General features: G+C 43.0%; 1 protein-coding gene across 1 annotated transcript in view; it reads left to right on the top strand.

The window, feature by feature from the left end:
• Positions 1–2,104: 2,104 nt before the first annotated feature.
• LHFPL6 (LHFPL tetraspan subfamily member 6) overlaps positions 2,105–26,724 on the top strand; it is a 258,485-nt gene continuing 233,865 nt past the window's right edge. The window contains exons 1-2 of the mRNA XM_055118716.1: positions 2,105–2,343; positions 4,027–4,600. Of these exons, the coding sequence (XP_054974691.1) occupies positions 4,216–4,600 (385 nt within the window). The 5' untranslated portion in view covers positions 2,105–2,343; positions 4,027–4,215. The remainder of the gene's footprint in view (positions 2,344–4,026; positions 4,601–26,724) is intronic.

The raw sequence follows: 26,724 nt of genomic DNA, 5'->3' as shown, positions 1-26,724 counted from the left end.
GTCTACTATTACATAGTCTACTATTATCATGTTCCAAATTTAGTCAAGCGAATTTGGACAGTGACCCTTCAGAGCCTCAGTTGTCTTCCTATGTACCAAACGTGTGTGTGTGTGTGGGGGGGGCATCTGGGCCACACCTGGAGGTGTTGGTGGAGGACATGCTATGTCAGGGGTCAAAATCAGGCACTCCTTTGGCAAGGCATAGACTCTGCCACTTTGATTCCTCTCCACAGCCCTCCCTCCACCTTCTTTTTCCGTGTTAGCAACATGTCTTCAATAGCATTTACTCTGTTCTGTTTTGAATATAGTGAGAATTCTGGATGTAAGTTCCAGAGCTATAAGTTCTCAGGAAAATCACTTACCCTTTCTATAAGTAATGACTGAACCTTGAAATATTTTCCCCTCTTTTTGAGGACAGGTAAAGTCATACAATTTAGTGTCTATCTCATACACAGCCATCCCTACTTCCTCTGCACAGCCCATCACTCTTAAGAACTTAAGAACGCTTAAGTTCTTCTAAGCTTGAGAACTATCCTAGTCATTTATGTTGAGGGTGAGTTTGAATTGCACCACCATTATTTTGTCTTTATAGCTATAACTTCTACCTTAATATTATATAGATCTGAAGGCTCTGTGTAATAAGTAGGGTATGGAATGCAACTGGGAGTCAGACCAATCATTACTACATGATTACTCAATAGTTTGTGCTTTGTACCAATTCAACTGAGTTCATTTGACCAGGGATTCTGATCAGAAATGGATTACAGGCAAGAATCTACTATTTCATTGAAACAGGTTTTGTTAGTTTGCACATTATTGATATGGGGGGGATCTTTCTGGTGAGGGGGCTGACACATATTGTTTCATTGTAGGGTTTAGCAACATCTCTTTTTACCCATTTTACACACTCACTGCCGATAGCAACTTGTGACGGTGATAAAAAATATTCCCAGACCTTGCTAAATTTTCCGTGGAAGGTAGGTTCCCCTGTTCTACACTGTGATAAAGCCTTAGACATTGGGGAACGTGATGGGGGAGCTTATCAGTTCCGTCACATCCTTCAAACCCTCTTTGACCTCAAAAAAGTTGGAACTACTTATCTCAAGTCTTTCAAAATAATAATGAAGGAACATAGCTCCAGTTGTCATGGGAAAAGTGTGCACCATCACGGCTTAGTTAACAGGGTGCAATCTGAAATTTTACTATAAAGTCTAGAACGACCCACTTCTTCCTTTCAACTACATTGAAAAGGCACTTCATAATTTATGTCTTGGGAAGCATCTCCTTCACAAAAAGTGATTCCTCAGAAGACAGGGGTCTTAAAAGAGTGTTTTCAGTAGAGGGTCCCCCCACCTTCCCAATAACCTAAGGAGAAGAGTTAAGCAGAAATGACAAGCAACACACACACACACACACACACACACACACACACACACACACACACACACACGCATCCCCAAAGGACCTCGAGTCCAGAGGGCGAATCAAAACCAGTTGTTTCTCAGAAAAGAAATCCAATGGTGATATTGATTGCAAGATTGATAGGAAGAGAGGCAGAAAGAAGGGCCGAGGAATGGGGAGGGGAGGGGCGGAGCGGAGGGGGATGAGGCCAGTGGGCGAGGCGGGAGAGGCTCCCCGGGGGGCTGGCGGCTCCGGGAGGACGGGGCTCCCCGGGCGCCCCCCGTCGTCTGGGGTTGGGGCAGGAGTCAGACTCTCGGATTCGTGCTCCTTCCTCTGTCCACCTGGCTTCGCTCAGCCCGCCGCATTCCAGAGCCTCCTCGGGGGTCTTTAAAAGACCCTCTGCCACCCCGTCCCCTAGAGGCTGAGACCCGGGGCTCAGCACCCCTAGAGCAGCGCGAGAAGAGGTCCCGCCCCCGGCCCCCCCAGGGACGCCGGCAGCCCCCAAACTTTCCCGCGACTCCTTCTCCCCGCCGCCTCCTCCCCGGCCGGGGGACGCGCGGGCGAGGGACGCGCGGGCGAGGACGCGCGGGCGGGCTCGGGGTCCCGGGGCGCGCCCCCTGCAGGCGGCGGCGGGCGCGGGGAGGGGCGCGGCGGGGAGGGCGGCGCGGGAGGGAGGGGCGCTGCGTGCCGCGCCCGCCCCAGCCCGCCCCGCGCCCCGCGCACCCGCCGCGCTCGGAGACCGCGGGGAGCTGCGGGCGCCCCCGGTGGCGGCGCGGCCCAGCTTTTTTTTTTTTTTTTCTGGGGGCTCCCCCGCCCACGCCCCGACGCCGCTTCCTCCCGGGAGTCCTTCGGCGCCGCGGCCAAGGAGGAAGCCGGGACCGAGACAGCGAGTGGAGCGCGCGCGCCGGACCCGGAGGGGAGCGCACCGCGCCCGCCCGCCGCGTAAGTGGAGCGGGGGGCTCGGACCCGGGTGTCGGGGCGGGGGCCGCGCGCGGGGGCTGGGCTGGCCGCCGGCGGGGTTGTCCCTCGCCGTGGCCGAGGGGTCGTGCCGGGTCTGCCGGCGGGCGCCGCGGGTCTGGTCTGGCGGGTCGCCGTCCCTCTGCCCGAGACGAGGGTCCCCAACTCTCCGCCGCTCTCGCCGGCCCGTCCCCAGACGCCCGGTCCCGACGCACAACTTCAGCTGGCGCCGACCGCAGCCCGCAGATGTGTAAGCGGACACAAAGTAGCCGGCTCCTCCGAAAGACACATCGGGCTGGAGACGGGACGCCGGCTGGCGGGGACGCGGGTGCGAGTCGGGCTTGGGTGGCGATGAAGTGTGGGAAAAGGCCGTCTGCAGAGAAGCCTGAGAACTGGAGTGCACAGTCGAGGAGGGGGGAATTGAGTCGTGCAGAGACGCGGCGCTCTCGGAATTCAGGGCTTGAGGGAAAGTGTGGAAAAACGGTCCCGAAATTCTTTTGCCAAGGCGGGGGCGGGGGGAAGTCACCGCTTTGGAATGACTGGGGCTCCCTGGAGTACTGTAGAAATGATTCTGAGTATAGATGACTTTTCAAGTTAGCCGCTGACAGCCATTCAGCAGGAGGGACGGTTACAGTGGCTCTTTTGGACGCAGTGAATAAAAATTGCTGATATGAAAATAGTCCATGCCTGGGCTCTTTTTGTTCATCAGTGCTCAGAGGGCTAAAGGGATTCACAGATGCAACCCAGTGGCCGATGGTTTCTCAGATCTAGTGTCTAGGCTGCTTGTTGATTGGTGATGTTCTGCAGTTGTACCAATTGCCCTAATTATTTTGTCCCAGCTCATTCCGAGTTAATGCACCTAAAAGGACACAGACAAGTTGGTAGGAACACTGAGCATGAACTTGCAAGCCAAATAAACAAGACACGGAATGGCTCATTTTATTATAATATTTGCAACCATGTTTGCAGCCAGTAAAAATGCTACATTACTTTTTATGTGAAGATAGGCAATGAACTCACTGGCGAGGCAAATAGAAGTCCTGCGTTTCTTTAAATAAATAGCTGTCAGTTAACTTCAGAAACATCCAGAGGAGATAGCCATGAAAACGCTTTGTGTTTGCGTTGAGATGTTCATGGAGATAATTAGTCCTACCCCCCCCCCCCAAGTGTTGAGACTAGTATGAATTTTTATTCATTGAAAGTTGTAGACATAGCTGGAAGATTGCTTCATAAGCGGAGGGGAGAAGGTAGATGGAATAGAGAAGGGATCACTAAGAAAATGATGGCTAGAGGAACCAGTTGGGATGGGAGATGCATGCCGAAAGTAGATAATGGACCAAACATGATGACCTCTCAGTGTCTGTGTTGCAAGCCATAATGCCCAAAAGTAGAGGGAGAGTATGGGGAATATTGTCTGCCTTAGCGGCAGGGGGAGGGTGGGAGAGGGGGGGTATACCCGGGATATTGGTGGTGGGTAATGTGCACTGGTGGAGGGATGGGTGTTTGATCATTGTGAGATTGTAACCCAAACATGAAAGCTTGTAACTATCTTACGGTGATTCAACAACATTTTAAAAATTAAAAAAAAAGAAAGTTGTAGACAGTCTAAATGGGAGCTCTTAGTTCTCTAAGAGACACATAACTTTTCCTGTTTCCTTGCTTTACCAGGGACCATCATCCATACTACAGAGGATGGGACGAGAATGCCCAGTGAGAACTGTCCATCCGTCCTGTCAGTAGACACCCCGTCCTGTACTTCAGAACTTCAGAACTGAGCGGGTGCTGGTGGCCACATACCTTCTTCACTGCTGTGGCCCCCAACAGCTCCGGGGTCCTCATCGATACGTCCTGTGAACGATGGCATCCAGCCTGACCTGCACTGGAGTGATCTGGGCCCTGCTGTCCTTTCTTTGTGCCGCCACCTCCTGCGTGGGCTTCTTTATGCCCTACTGGCTCTGGGGCTCCCAGCTGGGCAAGCCCGTGTCCTTTGGCACCTTCCGGAGGTGCTCCTACCCCGTGCACGATGAGAGCCGGCAGATAATGGTGATGGTGGAGGAGTGTGGGCGCTACGCCTCCTTCCAGGGCATCCCCAGCACAGAATGGAGAATCTGCACCGTGGTGACAGGCTTGGGCTGCGGCCTGCTCCTCCTGGTGGCGCTCACCGCCCTCATGGGCTGCTGCGTGTCTGAGCTCATCTCCAGGACGGTGGGAAGAGTGGCCGGAGGAATTCAGTTTGTGGGGGGTAAGTGACTCGCTTGAGCTGTTTTCCAGAGTCTTAAAGCAGTTTTGAAGATTGTGTTCCAGGCCTCTACTGAGATGATTGCGGCCAGTACTTAGAATGCTTGGGAGAAGTAGACCCAGGCTGGCTTTGATGATAGATTGCTCAAATTACAGATTTTTATTGGAGTTGCTTTACAGCCTCAAGAGCTCTTAATTCCTGCACATCCTTGGACCCATGCATTATTAGCCTGCTAAGTACCACCTATGTGAAATACTAACATCCAGGTTGTTTATAATGCAGTAGGAGAGATAGTTTGGATTTTATAGCTTCCTGCTTTTTATGTTCAACAATAAGCAATTAAGTATCGGTGTCTTATAGGAATCATTATAGTTTTCAGAGGAAAAGTGGAAAAAATTTTTTATTTCACATTGTTGTCATAAGCCTTCAGTACTTTTTTGGTGGGTGTGAAATTGACCCTCGTCCAATCTTAAACTATATTTGTAAATAAGTCATTGCTGTTTTGAATGAGAAATCATTTTTTATTAACAGCTATGAGTTTCAGCATGGTGCAAATATTAACTATAGGTTTAATTACCTTGTTAGGACTTCACTTTCCGGTATGAACTTATAGTAAGGAAGAAATACCAGAATTTTTGCAAAAGCTGTATTCTTGTCTCAAATGGACTGGATAGTTTCACTAACACCAGAAAAGGTTTGGTTTTCACTTGGGTTTTTTCCAGCAAGTATTGCTTCCATATCTCTGGTCGTATGGTTTTAATTATACTTTATATATATTTTTGCTGAGCTTTTCACCTCTGTTATTCAACCTGATGGGCTGAACTTGGCTGATTTATAATCCGCCCTGGTGAAATACGACATTGGCTGTAGATACTACAGAGTGAAGCAAAATAGGGAGCTGGGAAAACATACAGAATGTATTTTCAACTTCATTACAAAGTTAAATTCTGTTACTTTTGCATTTGGTGTTTTCTTACATTCTTTCCTGTGAAAAACCTGGAAGAAATATTAACATGGGTGGGTAGTTCAGAGACAGACTCTTCATATTGGAGAACCCCTGCAACAAATTAGTTCAAAATATTTTTGATAAAATAAAAAATCTGGGACCAGAAATGTAATACAGGGGCTCCAATGCTTGCCTTGCCATCCGTCCCCACTTTCATCACCAGCTCTGCACATGGGTGGTTCCTTGGGCACCTCTGGGAGTGATCCCTAAGCACAGAACTAGGGGTAAGCCCTGACCGCTGCTAAGTGTGGATCTACCAAAACCTAAGTAAAAGTAAAATAAAGTAAAATTAAAATTTCATGTAACATTTTAAGCAAAAAAATTCTTGTCTAAAAATGCACGTGGAGGGGGCATAGAGATATTGTTTGGGTTAAGATGCTGCCTTGTGTGGTATGAACCAAGATTGGTCTTGGGCACTGCCTGTGGTCCCACAAGCATCACCAGGAGTGAGGACAGAGCCAGGAGCAGCCCCAGGGCACTCTGGGTGTGGCCTCCATCTCTGTCCCTCCCACACTGCAAGTGACAGAAAGTTTTCTATTTTGGAATGAAAAGGAGAGTTATTTGTTGCTTTTTATTTCCTTACTGATGTAAGTCTATTCTTAGGACTTTGTCCTGTGTTTTTGCTTCTTGCTTTGCCCTAGAAAACAATTTGGAGAACTTCACTCTTTTCTTTACTGCCCTGGTTTCAACTTGAGCAAAATCTTCTTGTGACGGATATATTGATTTAGAAAATGTAGTAAAGTGACTAGGAAACAAAAAAGAGTGGTACTGGAAGTAGAATGTAAATTGAGTTTGAAAACTCATTGATACCACAGATTTTAAGACAAGGATTAATGCCAGGAGTATTCACTTTTTTGTCTTTAAGAAGAAACTTGGTGGGGGCAGAGCAATAAAACAGGATAGGGTGTTTGCCTTGCATGCAGCCAACCTGGATTTGATCCTGGTCATCCCATATGGCCATATGGTCCCCTGAGCGCCACCAGGGGTAATTCCTGAGTGCAGAGCCAGCAGTCCCTTAGCATTGCTGGCTGTGACCCAAAAAGAAAAAAAAAAAGAATAAACTGGGTTTGCTGTTTGTGTTTTACTTGGAAAAATGCTTAGGCAGCTTTCTGGTTCTCCCCTTGTGGTAAATTTTACTTTCAATTCTTCTTTTCCCTTGTGCCGTCCCCTTCCTTGTCCCTCACCCCCCCCCCCCCCATTACACCAGGTTAGAGCACAGGTGGCTGCTATTTCTGGCAGAATAGTAAAATGCTTACAAAGAGAAATCAGTTTTTATTGATTATCTTTAAATGTATAATGAAGAAAGGCAACAGGAAGTGAATCTGAGACCCTTGAGATTTATGATCCCCTTTCTAAGCTATATATAGATTTTTTTTGGAATTATGTAGAACTAAATGTTCTACTTTACAGAAAACTCAAGAGGAAAGACCACTGAGGATGTTTTATATATATATTATATATATATATATATACACATATATATATCTTGAAGAGGTCTGTCTTTTTCATTTGCATATGCATCTTATGAACTCTGGCTCAGTAAGAGTTACTGACATTAAGCTCAGGATATAATTTATTACTAGCTGTGTTCTCCTCCTTCCTCATATGATGTCATATCTTACAAAAAGAATTCTGAATGGAATACCTAGGAGGCTTTTCAGACTTGAACCTCTGGAGGTACAAGTAAGTAAAGGCACCCCAGTGATCAAGATAGTAGTAAATTTATCATTAGGAATGAATAATAGGAAAGGTCTTGGAAAATTGCCAGTAATCAGTCATGTAGTGATTAGATCAAAATGTTACCCTTGCCCCCAAATACTTTGGAGAGAGTGCCTCATGCTGTTTATTTCATAACTGTTGGGGTTTTTTATTCATCAAAATATAAGTGGTAACTCATTTCATTTTACAATTTCTTTTGTGAAATGGGTGAATTTTACAAAGTCTGGAAGCCCAGCCCCCACCCCGCCATCAGTAAGGTCTCTGAATTGTACAGAGCATGTCGATAAATATAGTGCAAGCATAGGGTGCCAGACTCCAGGGCGGATTTTCTTGCCGGAGTGATTCATCCAGAAAGGTTATGTTTAGCTAACATTAGGGTTGCTCTGAAAACAACGGGAAGCTGGAGAATGGGAAGTGTGGAGGCTCCCCCCTGTCCTGCCTGCTGGGTCTGGGGTTGACACATATGGTGCACCATCAGGCAGCAGACCCCCTGCAGGACTTTGGAACTAGTTAAAGGACAGAGCGTCAACCTGAGTTTTGAATTGTCTTGTTGTGGTTGGGTCGAGGCTCAGATTTCACCTGTCAACTGGTGGAACAGTGCTCACTCCCCTGATGAACATTTGCTCCTTCAAGGAATCAGTGACTTCTATGTTTTCAATTGGTAACTCTTAACACCAATCCTGTTTGCCACCCTCTTCATATAATGTTTGTCATAAATTTTAGAACCAATGTTTGGCTGACTTTAACCCTCAATTCCATTTCTGAGAAAGTACATAGAAAGCCTCCAAGAGATATAATATACAATAAAAATATTAGTATGCTTACAGTGTGGAGGTGGTCTGAGTAAGAGAATTTTAATTCTCTTTAATATCAGTTGACTAAAAAATTATGTACTTTTGAATATTATTATGGTTCTTAAGGACTTTACCAAACTTATTTTTTTAATTGAGTCACAGTGATATACACAGTTACAAAGTTGTTGATGGTTGGGTTTGAGTCATATGATGTTCCAACAACTGTACCTTCACCAGTGTACATGTCCCATCACCAATGTCCCCAGTTTCCTTTCACCCTCCACCCCTGCCTGCCTCATGGCAGACACTTTTCATCTTTGTCTTTCTCTCTCTGTCTCTCTGGGTCTCTGTCTCCCTCTGTTTCCCTGTGTCTCTGTGTCTGTCTCTGTCTCTGTCCCTTTCCTTTTGGACATCATGGTTTGAAATACAGATACTGAAAGGTTATCATGAATATTCCTTTATCTACTTTCAACACTCAGTTCTTGCCCAGAGTGATCATTCCTAACTATTATTGTCATACTGGTCCCTGCTCTATCCTAACTGCTCTTCGTCCCCCACACACTTGTGGCAGTCTTCCAGCCATTGACTTTTGAAAAATGAATATTAAACCGGGATGTATGTATTAGTAAACTATCTTATTTGTATATTTTGCAAAGGAAATGTGGAAGAATATTTCAAGGCATATTAAGCCTGGAGGTTCTGTACTGGCACTGACATATTAGGACCTGAATTTGTAGCTGTCATCTTGGGAAATTGCCATCCCAGTAATGAGGGATGCTAAAGAGAACCCCAGATTTGTGGGATTCCACGTTTTGTTTGATTGTGACTTACATAGATACACAGAATGCGTACAGAATACCAAGCAGATTAGACCCCTTCCAGTTTAGACCTTGCTCTTTTCTAAGAAACCAAGGGCGACCAGCCTTGCACTACCTCCCCGCAACTAATTGCTAGTTAAATGCCAATCAAGATGGTAATGATGACAAAGTGTTTCTCTGAGCACCCCTTTCTCTATGAGCTGAAAGCATCATTACCGTGCCAGAATCTCCTCTCTGCTGGGTCCCCTCTGGGCCTGTCTTTCACCTCTTTTTTTGGATGAGAATTCTCAACTCTGCTTCCCTTACTCCACTTTAAAACTAACCTGCTACCTGGGATGCCACATAATGCTCTTCTTCATAACTCCAGCAAGTGACAGCTGAGGAGTAAGATAAATGATGTGTTGGCATATTAATGGGCAGAGTGACTTTTTAGTGACAGTGTCTTAATTCAAACTAGTTGCTTTAATTTTAAGAACCAGGCTTTTCTGAGGCCAGCTGGGGGAGTTGAAAGGGCTCTTTTTGTTCCTGTTTAAATTGCACCTTATGATAATAGCTCTGTTCATTTAGCTCCCTCCAGCTTACAATGGAAAGTCCAAGTAATGGTTTTAAGCCAGGGTTTCTCAAACTTAACATTACACCATATCATCCACAGGAATTTTGGACATACAGGTTACCTGGGTTCCCAAGAATTCCCTATTTAGTAGATTTGGAGGAATTTGCTTTTTTTTTTTATGAGATTCTAGTTGATGCTGGTTGATTTTTGATAACTCTATTCCAAGTTACCGATTTACTATTTCTAAAACTGATGACTATGGGTCACTTTCTTTGAGAACTGTACAGTTTCCTTGTTTCATGATCTGATATGGATATCTCAACTCTGAAGACCTTCTCCTGAAGTCTGATAGAACTGAATATGTCCTTTTTTATCACTTCTTATTTGGTCACAGAAAATTGTTTTCCTGGATCTTTTCCTCTTACTACATATTATATTGTAGTAATATAATATTACTACCTAGATATAATATGTACTTACTACATACATATAAATATATATTCATATTTGTATTATAAATATAATATCACTATCACTATCACTATCATCCCCTTGTTCATCGATTGCTCAAGTGAGCACCAGTAATGTCTTCATTCATCCCTGTCGCGTGCCAGTGCAGCCCAATGGCATCTGCTCGTTCCAGGAACACAAAGAGCACATTATTGTTGTTACTGTTACTGTTTTTGGCATATCAAACACATCATGGGTAGCTTTCCAGGCTCTGCCATATAAATATAGCATATATATTATTTATTATATCCAATAGCACAGCGGTAGGCCATTTGTCTTGCATGCTGCCAACCAGGGGTTGATTTCTCCGCCCCTCTCGGAGAGCCCAGCAAGCTACCGAGAGTATCTCACCTGCACAGCAGAGCCTGGCAAGCTATCCATGACATATTCGATATGCCAAAAACAGTCACAACAAGTCTCAAAATGGAGGTGTTACTGGTGCCTGCTCCAGCAAATCGATGAGCAACGGGATGACAGTGATAGTGACAGTGACATTGTATATATTTTCTTTTGCTGTCATCCTATACCAGAAGCAAGGTTTTAGAGAGGGAGAACTCAAAATAAGATCTTTCATATTTTATTTTATTTTATTTTTTATTGAATCACAGTGAGATACACAGTTCTAAAGTTGTTCATAATTTGTTTTCAGTCTTGCAATGTTGCAACCCCCATCTCTTCACCAGTATACATCAAAATAAGATCTTAATACAATCTCAGGAGTACTCATGTAGTTGATTTTCAGTGAGGAGTTGCTCATGGAAAAACCTGAAGACCGTATTGAAAACCAGGAGATGGGCCGGGACAGCCCAGGAACCAGATCTGTCCAAGGAAAGTGGAATGACTGTGAGCTGCTGCTGCCTGGCATGTGGGCTCTGATCAGCTTCAAGCAATGAAAAGGCCTCCTGGTAATAAATGCCTTGAGGGGCAGACGATAGACTCTGGCTGAGTTAGCGGTACTTTCTAGGGCTCAGAGCACACCATCCATCACAGTGTCAGGTCCTGCAGCTATCCTGCTAGAAGAGGAGGGAACAGGTTGGAGGTGGAGGCTGGTCAGTGCACCTCCAGGAACTGGGCTTTGCTAGCCTGAGAGGAGTGAAGGGGAATGAAGTCTAGACCCTCCTTCTTTATTTTTCATTTGTTCATTTTTTATTAAAGAACTGAGCGATAGCACAGTGGTTGGGTGTTCGCCTTTCACGCGGCGGACTGGAGTTTGATTCCTCCGCCCCTCTCGGAGAGCCCGGCAAGCTACTGAGAGTATCGAGCCCACGCAGCAGAGCCTGGCAAGCTACCCGTGTGTATTGGATATGCCAAAGACAGTAACAATGTCTCTCAATGAGAGACGTTACTGGTGCCCGCTTGAACAAATCGATGAGCAATGGGATGACAGTGATTTACAAAGTTATTGAGAGTTGAGTTTTAGGCATAAATTTATTTTAACACCAATTCCTCCACCAGTGTCAACTTCCCTCCACCAGTGTTCCCTTATTCCCTCCCACCCCACTCTTCAACCCATCCCTTGTCAAGTAGACAGGCTCATTGCAAGTTCCAGTGGCTTCAGCTTAGATCTCAAGTTTTCAGTGTTAAGTCGGTGTTTTGGATATACGGCTATACCACTCACCCATATCACGGGTATAACTGAAACCCTGATGCCTGTTCACCCATAGCTTCTCATTGTCTTCTCCCATTGATCTCTTTCCTTCCCTGTTCTCCTCTCTAAGCATGGGAAGACCCCCACTTCTTAAACTCTAGTTTGCAACCTCATCTAGGTCTTGTAGTTGAAATGGGTTGAATGGGAAATTGGCAAAAGTGAAAGGTTCCTGAACAGTGTAAGGATCAGCAGTTAATTCAGAATCAAATGTGTGATGAATACAAGGTGTTTTTGGCAGCGCACACCATTTTGCTTTTCTGGGGTAAAAGAAGTCATGAATGGGAAAGGTTGAAAGTGGCCTTGGGGGCTGGAGTGATAGCACAGCGGGTAGGGCATTTGCCTTGCACGCGGCCGACCAGGGTTCTATTCCCAGCATCCCATATGGTCTCTCAGCACCACTGGGAGTAATTCCTGAGTACCCCTGTGCATCGCTGGGTGTGACCCAAAAAGCAAAATTGATTTGCTTGAGTCGGCACCAGTAACGTCTCTATTGTGAGACTTGTTACTGTTTTTGGCATATCGAATATGCCACGGGGAGCTTGCTAGGCTCTGCCATATGGGTGGGATACTCTGGGTAGCTTGCCAGGCTCTCTGATAGGGACGAAGGAATCGAACCCAGGTGGGCCACATGCAAGGCAAGTGCCCTACCCGCTGTGCTATTGCTCCAGTCCCCAAAAGCAAAATAAATAAATAAATAAATAAATAAATAAATAAATAAATAAAATGTTGATTTATTCTCATTGAGCTTTTTGGGAAAAAAAAAAGTGGCCTGGGATGGTATAGGGACTCAATAGGATCATTGCAGGTAGTTTCTACTCAATTTGAACTCCATATTGAAATGAATTAACATGTCTTTAATGAATTGAATTAACATGTCTTTAATGCAATGAATTAACATGTCTTTAATGCAATCTAATTTTATTTGCTTGTGTCTGATAATGTTTTAGAATGGCAGTTTCAAATAGCCATCGTCCACTTTATTTTTTCCACATTGCTTTTCTTTTCTAGAACTTGTCTTCTAAACTTTGGTAACGCTCTTCATTGTTTTCTAACTTGATGGCTTCTAAGGACTTTAGATCCATCATCGACATCAGATTTTGATAAAACATGCTTTGCATTTGCAAGTGTGCCTGAAGGCACTTATTCCCCCCTATCGGGGAGTCAACAGCCTCATCCCAGAGAGGCTATTTCCAGGGGGCTGCGTGACGTATTTTCCACAACTCACCCGGAGGGCTTGAGACACTGAAAGTCCCCACAACCCATCTTGAAGAACATATTGGTCACTTAAAATGAATCTTGAGAAACTAGTTTTATTCACTTAAATATAACATGTATTGAAGTGAATAAATCATGTACTTAAGTGAATGAACATTTTCACTTAATTTATTTACTTAATACCTCAGATGATACCAGTTTAGGGCATAGACTTATATTATCTGTTAAGTTTAAATTATCAATCTCTTTCCATCCCATTATTATGGGGATGGTGTGGCATGAGCAGCCAATGTGGGCCTTGTTGTAAACCAGGTCCTTGATAACTGTGTTTTCCTTTTTATTCTGTCCCTGACCTTCTGTTACTGGTGATAGTCAGCTCTGTGTTATAGGCCAGAAAATAGAACCAAATTTGCTCCGAGCTGTGCTTCAATGAAGACTTTTTCGATTTGTGGCTCCAGCTGCAAATGACAAATGTTATATCAGCCCCAGATTGTACTCTGCTTCCTTCTGTCCACACAGCCTCATGTGCTAGTTCCTGTCCGCTTGTCATGTTCAAATTCCTGGTTTCATTTCTTCCCAGTGTACTTTGTTTTTCCTTAGTTTTGAATTTTTTTTTACTTCCTAAGACTCTGTTTGAAGTGAAAAATAATGACAACAATTCTTAAAACGGATGCACTGCATAGTTATACATAGATGCAGTGTAACTTCCACCCGGGCTCATGGTATTTGCAGTTTTGTAAAGCATTTCCTAGATTCACTACAATTCTCCCCACCCTTGCCCCCACACTCCCACAATAATTTATGTACTCTCTGCGGTCTTTCTGGAGCGATAGCACAGTGGGTAAGGCGTTTGCCTTGTGCTTGGCCAATCAGGATTTGATTCCTCTGCTCCTCTCGGAGAGCCCAGCAAGCTACCAAGAGTATCTGGCCCCCATGGCAGAGCCTGGCAAGCTCCCCGTGGCGTATTTGATATGCCAAAAACAGTAAAAAGGCTCACAATGGAGATGTTACTGGTGCCCACTTGAGCAAATCAGTGAGCAATGGGATGACAGTGACAGTGACTGTGATGCAGTTTTTCTAAGACAATTATTTGATTTTTCACTACTATCCTTTTTACCACCAGTTGCCCATTCACCAGACATTACCATTTCAAGGTCAGGGCAGTATGGATTAGCCTTCTAAGACTTAAATTGAACATTGGTTAGCTGTCTTGTATGATGTGATGTTATTCTCCAAAAAATATCCAACTAAGGAATTCATAATAAGATCTATAAGAAGAAGTTAAACCACACACACGCATATGAACCTTACATCTTTCTAGAGTATCAAAGAGGCATCAAATTGGCATTGACACAAAGTTATCATTATTACACACTGCACTTGAACTCTCTAGCTGGGCAAGCCTGTCTTTCCTCATGTGTTGGTTTTAATCAGAAAAAAAATGTACAAAATTTAAGTTAAAATCTATTTTTGGGGGGTATCATTCAAGTTTATTTTGTTCTCCTTTGGTATCACTATCAAATGTGTTCTGAGGAGCATGAATTTCTGTGGCTTCTCAACTGTTAACAGGGAAAATAACCCCAAATATTTTTTTTAATTTATTTATTTTTAATTAGAGAATCACCGTGAGGGTACAGTTACAGATTTATACACTTTTGTGCTTATACTTCCCTCATACAAAGTTCGGGAACCCATCCCTTCACCAGTGCCCATTCTCCACCACCCGTAAACCCAGCGTCCCTCCCACCCTCCCCAATCCCATCTCCCCCCCACCCCACCCTGCCACTGTGGCAAGGCATTCCCTTCTGTTCTCTCTCTCTAATTAGCTGTTGTGGTTTGCAATAAAGGTGAATAACCCAAATATTTTCAGGAACAGGTAGATTTGAGAAACTTAGCTATGGAGAAATAGAGTTGTTTTCAGTGGAACTTCACAGGATTTTAGTATGTGGTTCTCTGTTACCAGCTGGTGGGTGGGTGGGCGGGTGGAGGGAGGAATCAGGAGAGTGTGCTATTAGTTAAAGTTTTAAGTATTTTCCTGATTTGACATCCTGAAGGAACCAGAGGGTTGCAGGTTCCATTCTCATTTGACTTCATTAAGGTTGGTAATTTATCAGTTTTTACAGATGAGATGAGAACACTGACTTAAAGTGACACCCAAAGTTATCCAGATAATTATTGGTTAAATTGTGAGTGTTGGCATCATAAAATATGAATCAAAATCACATCTTATGATTTACATAGAATTGATAATTTCTGACCATTGTGCATAATAAGACTCTTACTATGCAGGAATACTTAGTGCTATTTCCTTGGCGCTCAGCTTAACGACGGTACTAATACCATACAACAGGTTGTCACAATTCTCTAAAAACTGCAGGTGACTGTTAGTAATATAAAAATGTAGTACATAGGCATTGAGAGAGAATACCAAAATCAAAGCAAACATGTTGCTATTTTAAAAATTAGTCAACAGAATAATTTTATCTTTTATCAGTTTTTGTGCAGGCCAAGTTTTAGCCTCCTCTGCAGTGATTTTTTTTTTTTTCTGAGGATAATGCTAATGGTTAATTCCAGAAAACATTCCTGTTGAAGAACAGGACCAAGGATTTGTGTCCTTTTCTAGAAATGGAGGGTAGTATTCTGTGTCTAATGCCAGTTGGATTGGCAACTTCAATCTACACCCAGCGGAGAATGAGACAAACAAACATATAAGGAGACGAATACACACACAGAGACTCTCTCGGACTGTGCTGGCTTAAAGGTCCACTGATAGTCATCTTTCCGTCGTTTATTTAATTCAGTATTGTCCCTCCCCACTGCCCCCCCCCTCCCGGGCTCCTAACTGGTGAGCCACTGTTGACAGAGACACTCAGGACAGTTAGTGAGCACGTCAACATTTTAGTAGGCACAGGGAGATCAGAGGCGGGAGTATTTTACATAGCTCTCAGAAGACAACCTTAAAGTATAGAGCTAAATCCTGGATGTTGTCTATCCCGTTTTTGCCTATTCTGCCCCCAGATCTAAAAGACCCCAAACCATCTTATTCTATGCTTGCCCTGGTGCACATTTTGCAGCCAGCAGCTATTTGTTATCTATTCTGTTTTTTTCTGCTCTTCTATTCTTTTCATCTGCAAACCCTTTGTATTCTGATATCTCAATTATTTTACCCAGGGGCATATCTCATTCTTGGGGTTTGTTGTTGTTGTTGTTAGGGGAGCAACTCCCACATGCTGCTTTGTTAACTTTTTTTTACAAAATATATTAGAAACAAAGTTCTGGCTAGATCAGTGTAACAGATTCCAGGGATTTTTTTGTCGACTTTTTTGTTTGTTTTTCAGGACCACATTGGTTGGTGCTCTGCGGCTGCTCCTAGCTTTGTGTTGTTTTCAGAGGTCATTCCCAGGGGGACTCCGGGACCATGTGGTGTCAGGGGATTGATTGAACCTTGATCTCCTGCACAGAAACCTGTGTTTAGTCCTTTGAGCTACTTCTCAGTCCTTCTGGGACTTCTGAATAGTCATTTTTTAAAAAAAAACATAAGGTGCTGCAGATCTGATGCATTGATATTGATAACTAAATATTACAAAACCTAATTATTCCCTCTAAATGTAGACATCATTCCAGTTAGTTATTGCTGTTAAAATTCATAAAGTTCAACATTTGAGTCCAGGGATGAGTCTAACTTTAGTAAATAATTTATTTCCACCTGCCTCATATTTGCAATGATCAGGTAACACCAGATGCCTTGATGTATAAAAAAATAATGTTGGATGAAAAGGAATTTATATTTGTGTTTTTTTTTGAATAGTACTGTCAGTGTTTCCTCTGGAACACTGGTGATATTAATTTAACAGTAACAATCCGGATAAACATTGATTGGGGAGGAACAAAAACCAAGAAAGCTAGTGAGGGGTCAGTGATAGCAGTGTTGGCCAGGGATGCTGAGGCCCTCACTGAAGCTGGGAGAGTAAAGAGAAAGGACTGTAAAAGTATTTCTGAGGAGAGTTGGCTTCTCTGTATTTAGATGACTGGGTGAATTGCCTCATAGTTTATATTTATGTTTGTGTAAGAAATGATCACGTTTATTTCTGTCCCTTTAGCCTCAGAGCATTTTCTAAAATGAGAATTTTCATGGCACTTCAGTTGTGAAAAGTTCATAACATTGAACTTCACTGGCTTATGACCATAACATTGTCTTTCTCTCCTTGGAAATGTTGAAAGTAGTAACTGTACAGATACATAATAATATGTAGATGTAAGATCGCTTTCGTATATTTTATGTTCATAAAATTATCTTCAATTGTATTTTATTAAGAAATACGTGAATGTTACTACATGTTTATCATTGAAACTTTCTGTGAGTTACCTGTAGCAAATGAATCTTTTAGGGACCTAAAAGGTTGCTGTCACAGCTGGAATTAGTTCATTACAACTGCTTATTAAGGTAAAACTAGTTATTCCTTGGTTATTATCTGTGAGTTAATAGCATCTATGATTTTTAACTATGTTTTATGAGTCAGTTGCATTGAAGGTCATGAAACTTGAAGTGTATTTTTGTCATTCCAGTGTAATTTGTAGTTCTCACGTATCTGTCACATCAGTTTAAAAAATTGCCTTTAAGCTCTAAACTAGTATGACTCTGTGATTAGTCTAATTATGCTTGCATGGGGCACTCTTTGCTGTGCTCTGTGATGGATATGGTGGTATATGGTGATGCTTTCTGAGTGTGCCTGTAGTCTGCCATTAAGCTCCAGAGACTTTTCTAAAACACAGGAGTCTAACGTTTTCTTAGAAAGAGATTAGTCAGACCCAAATGCCTTCCAGGTTGATGGCAAATTGCACTTGACAATATTGGTGGACAATATTGGTCACCCATTCTGTGAAACATTTCAAATTCCTTTCAGGACAATGCAGTCTGGTGCCTGGCAAGGAGGGACACAGTTTCTCGTAGAAGTCATGCAACTATTTCTCATTCTGGGTACATTGGTTCCCCCAAACGATCAGAGCTCCCTGAATTGTTTTTATTACCCTGCTTTTTGTGTACAGTTGTTTTGAAGACAAATAGGACATTTTCTCTGTTCTCTTAAGATATAGACGGGAACTAACAGGGACCACTTTTCATATATATATATATATATATATATGCACACATATATATGCATATATATGTGTGTGTATATATATGCAAAGTGCAACTTTTACTTACAGACAAACTTCAATCTCACTTGTGATTGCATTTTCTGGTCCAAATGGGAAATTGCAATCTTTACTTAGAGAGGTATTTTCTTCATCATCTTCATAGTTACTTTTAAGTCAGTAAGGATGAGTTCTAACAGTACACGGGGAGGATTAGCAACTTTAGCTGGGAGGGAAGGTAACCTGACACTCCAAAGACTTGCAGCTGGAGACATAGCAGATGTAGCAGCCTGAAGAAAAATACCCTGAAGACCACTGCTTTCTGTCATTGCTTTATGCAACAAGCAGGTTTTAAAGTGTCTGCTCTGTATCAGGCTTTGGTCTAGGCACTGGAGATGAATGTTCATCAGAAAAGGTGATTACCTCTCTGGAATTTTAGTCAGATGAACATGAACAAAACACTCCCTAAGACGAATGGAAGGGTAAAACTTTGGTACATGTTGGGAAGGAAAAGTACATCTTGGACATTCAAGATCTCCGTGGGATGCCAGAAGTGCTTTCCTTGGGATGTCAGGCTTGAGCTGGGACCTGGACCTTGGAGGGAGAGGGTTGGGGGTGGTTTGGGGGGACTGCTTCCTGGTGAGGTGTTGGCAGGGCTGAAGATACTCAAGTGTGTGCCAACAGGGTACCTCTGAAGTACTGAATTGAAAGCATAAGGGAGAGTGAGTAGATGAGGGAGAGGCCAGAAAATTAATTTAGGATACTTAGTAGATAGAGAAGAGGTTTGCTCAGGCTTGTTTATCCTGTCATGTTCCCACGAGACGTTCGTTCAGTTAAGGCAAGTTGTTGGAGAGTAAGCTGGGAGGTAGTTGGCTGAAAAGCACTTGGATTTTTTCATTAATTCTATTCCTAATCCTTTAACCGTTATTATATTTGGAAAAGAGAAAATATCTTTATGAAATTTCCCTGGATATTGACTGTGTGAGTTAAGTAATACTGATGTCTGCGTGTTTGGTTGCAAGATTTAACTGATAGAATTTTGCACATTATACTTTCCCTTCACAGCATTTTACACTTGTGATTACTTACTTAAAATTTGTGATTATGTATCTAATATCTTTTTTCTCAGATTGGTTGTTGGGTGTAGAGGGCAGAGGTCTCTCTATTTCATTCACTGCATTATTCTCAGAACTGAGAGAGAGAGTAGGCAGTAATTTTTGCTGCCTAGTACTTTTGATAATGGGGTCTCCCCGAGATGCTATTGTTAATGTGTTCTAATCTAGTTCATCTTTGCAGCTATTGATAAAATTCTTACTTTGCAGCATGGCAAAGCCTAACCTTGTGCTGAGTATTGGTGTGAATGTGGTAACTGTGTCTGTAGTCCAACACTGAAGCTCTAGCAGAGAATCTCAAAATCTAGTAGTGTGAGAGCTAAGAGGATTCAAAGACAGGTCCTTCAGGACCTCGGGATGTACTGTGGAACAGGTTACCTCCTGCCAGCCTTAGCTAAAGCCTTGGCTTCAGTCCTTGAGACTTCAGCGTTGCCCACTGGGACAGCCAGTAAGGTTCGAGAGGGGTGCTTTGGGAACTCTGGAATCCTTGGCTATTGATCAAATCCCTCTGTGGATGAAATCCTTCTCCATTTGTTGACGTTTAGCCTAGTAGCCACCTGATCATTAAATAACATTTTCACTCTCTCCTGCTTTGTTTGGTAGGGTTGTTTCTGTCTTAATTTTCTTAATTTTGCTCTCCTAGAGTTTTCCAGTATTATGCAAGTTTCAGTGGACTGCACTGCACTTGGCTGAGTCTTGCTGCCCCTTCCTTACGTGTCGACACAGTGAAGTTTTGCATTCTGGGAGACACAAAGATTGGATGAATATAGTGTAGAAAAAATAAGACTTGGCAGCTGGTTCTCTTGGTGGGAAGGAGCCTCAGTGGTGGCTTCCAGTTGTCGCTTCTGGGTGGCCTCCTAGACAAAGACCGCTGGTGTAGAAAAAGAGATCTGCAGGAAAACATGGACTGTGAGGCAAGATGATGAGGTTAGCTCCAGACAGTTCGTGGTGCTGGTTCTGGTGGGGTTTCCAGGTTGAAAGTCAAGAGGTCAAAAAGTTACATGAGCAGAGATCCAATGAGAAAGAGCAAGATTAAGCGTATAGTTTCACGAGACTGCTCTCTCGGAAACTCTTCATGTGAAAGAGTAGGACTTCATTTACTCTTAAGAAGCCTTGGCGTTTCAGTTCTCACACGCTGTTTTGCCAGTCGCTTCTCGCTGGAAGGCGAGCTTCGACATCAGTTGTAACTTAAACACCTCCTGGATAAGTGCCAGCTACCTCACAACTCCTATGCCAGGAATCATGAAGAAGTTTGTGATTTTGTGGGAATAGATTTTCTCTCTCAGGGATAGAACGCAAGAAAAATCAAGCTAGGAAAACCCACCATTGTGTGTGAAAGTCACTATCACAAAAGTGCTTTGGGAAGGAGGACTTGAGAATGGGCCATATAATGAGAAAGGCAGGAGGAGAAAGATGAATATTTGGACCTTTATTATTATCTTTTTTTGGTCTCATGCATAAAGATGGCATTCTCTTTTGGTTGTCTGGTGGAAGAAAGTCAGTTCATTTATCTCATCCACCCAGTATCCTGACTCTAGCCTCCTGGTAGGCACCGTTTAAAATTCAATTTGGCTGCCTCTGCCCTTGGTGCCCACTAGGTTTCATTAAATTCCACAGCAGTGAACTCCTCTTCCCTCCGTGGCCCCTTTTTATGCATGTTTGACTCGTGTAATTTCAGAGAGTTTTGCTTTGCGTGGAGTGGTTTTACCATCATCATCTAGTGGGACAGTTAGAACAGATCCGGAAATCTGAGTCTGATGAGCTTTTAAGATGGTGGAAAATATTGGATGGGGTAAATGTTTTTATTTCTCAACACTCTCCCTAGTTAGCTTGTTAAGCTTGTAAATTGTGGCAGATTGTTTGTGTAGTATCACTTACAGCCTAAGATTAGGATAACAGCTTTTCCCACATGGGATGCTTCAGAATTTTTGCATGTAATCAGATTCCAGAAAAAAACGTTATGAAATACTGTAAGTAAAATTCCATTTTTTTCTGTGTATGTGAGAGAAAGAGAGAGAAAGAGAGAAGAGAGAGTGTGTTCTTCTTTTCATATGTTCACATTATTCTATGGCCATGTCAGGTAAAACAAGGGCACACAGAATCTAGTCAGACAAACCTGGTTCCTGCCAGTCATCAGCTTTGTGGTCCTCTCGGTCCCACTTTCTTCACCAAATGCGAGTTATACTGGCACACTGAGGTTTGTAATGTTTAAATATATGTAAGTTCTGTAACTCTTGATAAAGTGGATTTCCAACAAACTGTGGCTCCTGCTGATAGTTGTGTGGACATAGTAGGGTTAATGTATTTAATTCATGACACAGATATTTATTGATCCTGCTCAGTGAGAGGCAGTGATAGAGTAGTTAATGAAGCCGACTAACAAGGAACTATAAGGAGAGAAGCTTAAAGACCTCGGTTTGGTCGTTGCTTTCATCACCTCTGTTTGCTCTTCAGTCTTTCCCTAATCAATTGTTCTTTTTTAGCCTTTTCCCCAATCAGTTATTCTTTTTTCTCTTTCCCTTTATTGTCAGCAACTTGGACTGGGAGGGTGTCACAGCCTGGGTTGAGGTGCCAGAATCACACCAGCGGAACCAAGAGTTAGACTTCAGCGCTGTGGGGTGCCTGGGATTGAGTTTATGGCCTCGTGCAGGGAAGGCAGATAGTCCGGGACTGGAGCTTTGCCCTGGGTCTCCCAACCAATTTTTTTAACTGATAATTTCTTATCTGCAGGTGATTTACCCAGGACACAGTAAATACACCTCATTACTCATTATGCTTGATATCCATAGATTTGATTTGATGCGTAATTCATATATCTATAGAACTAATCTTAGTATCAGGAAAAATGGCTGGCCTCGTTCCTCCCTCCCTCCCTCCCTCCCTCCCTCTCTCTCTCTCTCTCTCTCTCTCTCTCTCTCTTTCTTTCTTTCTTTCTTTCTCTCTCTCTCTTTCTTTCTTTCTTTCTTTCTTTCTTTCTTTCTTTCTTTCTTTCTTTCTTTCTTTCTTTCTTTCTTTCTTTCTTTCTTTCTTTCTTTCTCTCCCCTTCCTTCCTTCCTTCCTTCCTTCCTTCCTTCCTTCCTTCCTTCCTTCCTTCCTTCCTTCCTTCCTTCCTTCCTTCCTTCCTTCCTTCCTTCCCTCACTCTCTCCCTCCTTTCCCTCCCTCCCTCCCTCCCTCCCTCCCTCCCTCCCTCCCTCCCTCCCTCCCTCCCTCTTTCCTTCCCTTTCTTCCTGCTCCATATTGTGGTATTTCTCCAGCAAAGCACTATTTTCTTTTTTCATATCATGTGTGGGGTCCAGGAGGTTCCATCCATCTCTCTTCCTATACATTTCAATGTTTTATAGCCAGATTACTACCTGTCCATAGATATTTTTATCACCTCTTAATTACTACAATTGAAATTGAAAGACCAATTGAAAGTAAAATTAATTCTTTGGGGTTCCACATCAACTAATGTCAGATATACTTAATAATGCATTTTATAATGCACAAAGAACTTTTGTGCACATTTTCTCTTTTAACGGTAAAAATATGTTGCAGCTGATGCTTGAAATTATGATAGGCACTGTGGGAAACAAAAGAAGTAAATATTATACAGGGCTGTGACCCCAAGGAGTTTATAAATTCATGGGTTTGGTCAGTAGACTTTTTTACTCAGGAAGATGTAATTGTTATTCTACCAACAGCAAGCTTCAGTCGTGTTATACAGCTGAATTGTTATTTTATCTTCACAAAATGAACCTTGCCAGTGATATTTGCAGGTATATGTTGAAGTGATATTCTCTAAGATTGGAGCTCAATTCAGGGGTTTGGAGCTTTCATTTCTGATCCTGAACAAAATAAGACGAAAATACTATATTTGATAGTTGCATGTAATTCTTTAAAAATGGAACCAAGTCTATTGTAAAAGGAAGATAGCAAAAAAGAGAATGTATTTTGAAATTGAAGATAGAATTGGGGCAGAAGGAATGGGCTGTGAAATGGTGAATTATTGTGATACTTGGGGCTGAATAGATCCCTTACAATGGTGAGGGATTTTTATCATCTTGATTATATTATGACATAGTTCAGTTAGTATGGAACTGTATGCAATTAAAACATGCTACAACAGCCATAAGCCAGGATTTTGAGTGATCCTTTAAAAGACAACCATGTACCAAACTTATTTTCTTTAAGTCTGAAGCATGTTATCACACTTCTTTCAAAAGGCTCCAACCCAACCCACGCCTGTCATTTATATGAACTCCCTACCTGCCTGCCTTCTCCCCATCTATCCTTTTGCTGGCTCCAGAATAATCTTACCTGTCATTATGTTTTATTCAGTCTCAGTTGCTCCATGAGAAGAGAAACCACAAGCAGCCTTTCTGTTGCATGCCCCTAACTACCTTTAGTCGTATCTGTATTTGCTGACATTCTTCCTGCATGTCCTACTCTGACCCAACTGAATGGGATGTTTCCTGTGCACAGTTTCCATGATTCACTTTCATGACTTTGGTGATCAGATCCTCTTCAGTCTTTCTCCACTTCTGCTGGTCCAGGTGCTACTTTTCTGTCGGGGTCCAATTAAAACTGTTGACTTTGCTATAAAATATTAGAGCTTGAAAAGATCCTTCCGTTTTTGAGTTCCACTGGAGTGTGGTCCGAGGCCTGGGGGAACACCACATTGTTTGACTGTCAACCCTTTAACCTCTCATCATATGCTGTACTAAATTGTCACATTCATTTGACTGATGCCTTGTTTAAAATAATTTTGGAAAATTTTATTTTCTTTTATTGGGGGTGGGAGTTGTTGGACTACTCAGTTATGCTCAGGGCTTATTTCTTGGCTGTGTACTCAGGGGTCACTCCTGGCAGTGCTATGAGACTATTTGTGGTGCCTGGGGTACATACAAGCTCAGCTGCTTGCAGGGCAAGCATTTTACTCTGAGACTATTATCTCTCCAGCCCCATATTAAAATTTTTAAATCCAGGTATACATTTGAGCGCAATACTAATTTAGAGTTTGTGACAACCACAGGTAAATTCATTGTGTTGCGTTACTGATTGTTCTTGCAATTTTGGGAGGGGAGGGGATGGTGGCACACCTGGTGATGCTCAGGGATTTCCCCTGGCTCTGCACTCAGGAATTATGCCTGACAGTGCTTGGGGAACCAGGAATTGAACCTGGTCCATTGCATGCAAGGCAAATACCCTGCCTGGTGTACTATCTCTCTGGCCCTAATTATTGCATTCTTTGTCTCCGTCTGTTCGTGTGTCTAATGTTCTTCTACCTGTTAACGAAATCCATCCTGTGTAGAATTTCCTATTTGGACTGCCAATAGTCTTACATACAAAGTAAATCCATGTTTTAATGTAAATATTTCTCATCGTGCTCGTTTTAAAAGATGATGTTTTACTGGCTCCTATTTTAGTTACACTCAAACCAGCAGACAGCACTGAAATAGTCAACAATCGAACATGTCCTTGTGAGAAAATTCACAGCCAGATTTCATGCTATTCTAGTTCTTTGCTTTTTTTTTTTTGGACCAGGGGTGTTTGTCAAGATGCTTTTGTCCTGTTGTTCCATGATGATTGATTTCAGCCATTTACTTTCAGTAAGAACTAAGTTCCTCCTGCTCTGAAGAGAAAAAGAGATATTGTCAGTGATGTGGATTGAGCCACGCAACCAGTATTTATTTAAAGGTGGGAAATATCCTGAGCAATGTTTCCTCCAGTCATGGTGGGAAGAGCATGTCTTACCTGGTAGGCTTTTGTGCTACTGAATGTTTTTATTTCAAAGCATTACCTGCCCCCAACATTAGGGCTATTAGCCACCAATTCCAGCAAATACTATCATTTTCCATAGGATCATCTGACCAGTGTGTCTGTCAACTGATCACAGCACATATAAGGGCACCAGAGCTCATGGAGGTGTGTAGGAGTTGGGTGCATCTGCTTTGAGGCAGTTGGAACATCTGAGGAGGTGTGCTTTGACCTTCTTTTTTTTTTTTTTGCTTTTTGGGTCACACAGGAGTTACTCCTGGCTCTGCACTCAGGAATTACTCCTGGCGGTGCTCAGGGGACCATATGGGATGCTGGGATTCGAACCTGGGTTGGCTGCGTGCAAGGCAAACGCCCTACCCCCTGTGCTATCACTCCAGCCCCTTGACTTTGATTCTTTAAACCTGTACTTGGAAGGGTTTACGCTCCTTCCCAAAATGCGAATCTTTCCAAATTACAAAATGATCATCTACCCCAAACACTGAGCAAGAGTCAGCTCCTTCTATTTTTTTCTTCAAGATGCTCTACACCCTAGCCTGAGGAGGAAAGGGGGACGTGCTTTGGAAGACGAAGCGGAGCAGTAAGACGCGGTATTTGTTCAACTCAGAAATAAATCCTTTGAAACTGTCATGTGAAGTTTCTGTTCAGATTTTAAATATCAGTTTCACCCTTGATGTTTTTCTTATTTTCAGTGCTATTTTTCACTGTCTTGGTTTTCTTCTTTAGCCTGTTAATTCCATGTGGATAATAAATCCGTGCCTACCTGAGGTCCATACATCGTTAGTCGAAGTAGTCGTTAACGAATTGGGTGAGTTCTGTTCTTAACTAGGAAGATAAGGACAGGAGATGGTTAATGTTCGTTCCCTCCATGCAGGATTCACTAGTGAAGTTTGTGGAGAGATGCAAAAGAAAATGTCTGACCCTACTTCATGACTTAAGAACTGTCCGACGTAGACAGCAGAGCTTGGAGATGAGGTGGTCTTTTCTGTGGCAGCGGGGGTGATGCCCAGCAAGCCACCCTGCTCCTGTCCACGAAGGAGCCAGAGCGTTGAGATTCCCTCTTTCTTGCTTTTCTTTGTGAATCAAACAAGTTTCGCTCTTTCATTGTGTCAAATCAAATGATTGTCTTGCTTCTGGACCCTCAGAAGCTAGGGAGAGCCAGAGATACTCAGTACCCATTCTCCCGCAAGGTGAACTTGTGCTGAATCGACCTTATCTCCGAACTCAGCCTGTGCCCGTTTCCTTAGCGTGAAATTTAAAGCAATAAACGCCACAACCTGAGCAATCAATTCTCCATCCTGGCACGAGTGTTTTACTACTTTAACTATGTTGCACGACTAAATCATTTTGACCCAAATCTGGTCTGTATGAACTCTGGCGAAATGATTATAAATTAGGGCAGTGAAAAATGAGCTTATTTCCTCCATGGCTTTGGAAATCTGCGAACAAGTTTTCCAAGTGGAATTGCTGAAGAATCACTGGTCCCAGGAAGAGGTAAGCGAGGCCTTTATAGTTAAGAAATCCCCTCGGGGAAGTTTGGTTTACAAGCGAAATTGAATTGTAATAAAGCCGAAGGAAGACCTAGCTCCCTCTGGACCACTTGCACAGTACATAAACCTGAATGGAAAGTAAATGTTGGCCCCTCTGTGGTTTCTGCAGATGTAGAAATAAGTTGGTGATTTCTAATCAGATTTGCCAGCACAGATTATCCTTCGGAGTTGGCAGTCATTCTGAAGATGAGGGGTGGCCGGCCACTGTCTGGCCGTTGGCTGGGGATGGGTGGCAGTGAGAACCTGGTGCTTTTCGGACAGAGGACCCGTCCCTGCAAGGGAAGGTGCCAGCCTGTTTTGAATTCTCT

Source organism: Sorex araneus, chromosome 1 (assembly GCF_027595985.1).
Source record: "Sorex araneus isolate mSorAra2 chromosome 1, mSorAra2.pri, whole genome shotgun sequence".
NCBI lineage: Eukaryota > Metazoa > Chordata > Mammalia > Eulipotyphla > Soricidae > Sorex > Sorex araneus.
Note: the sequence above shows the minus strand (reverse complement) of the source record. Positions and strands in the feature narration are given on the sequence as shown.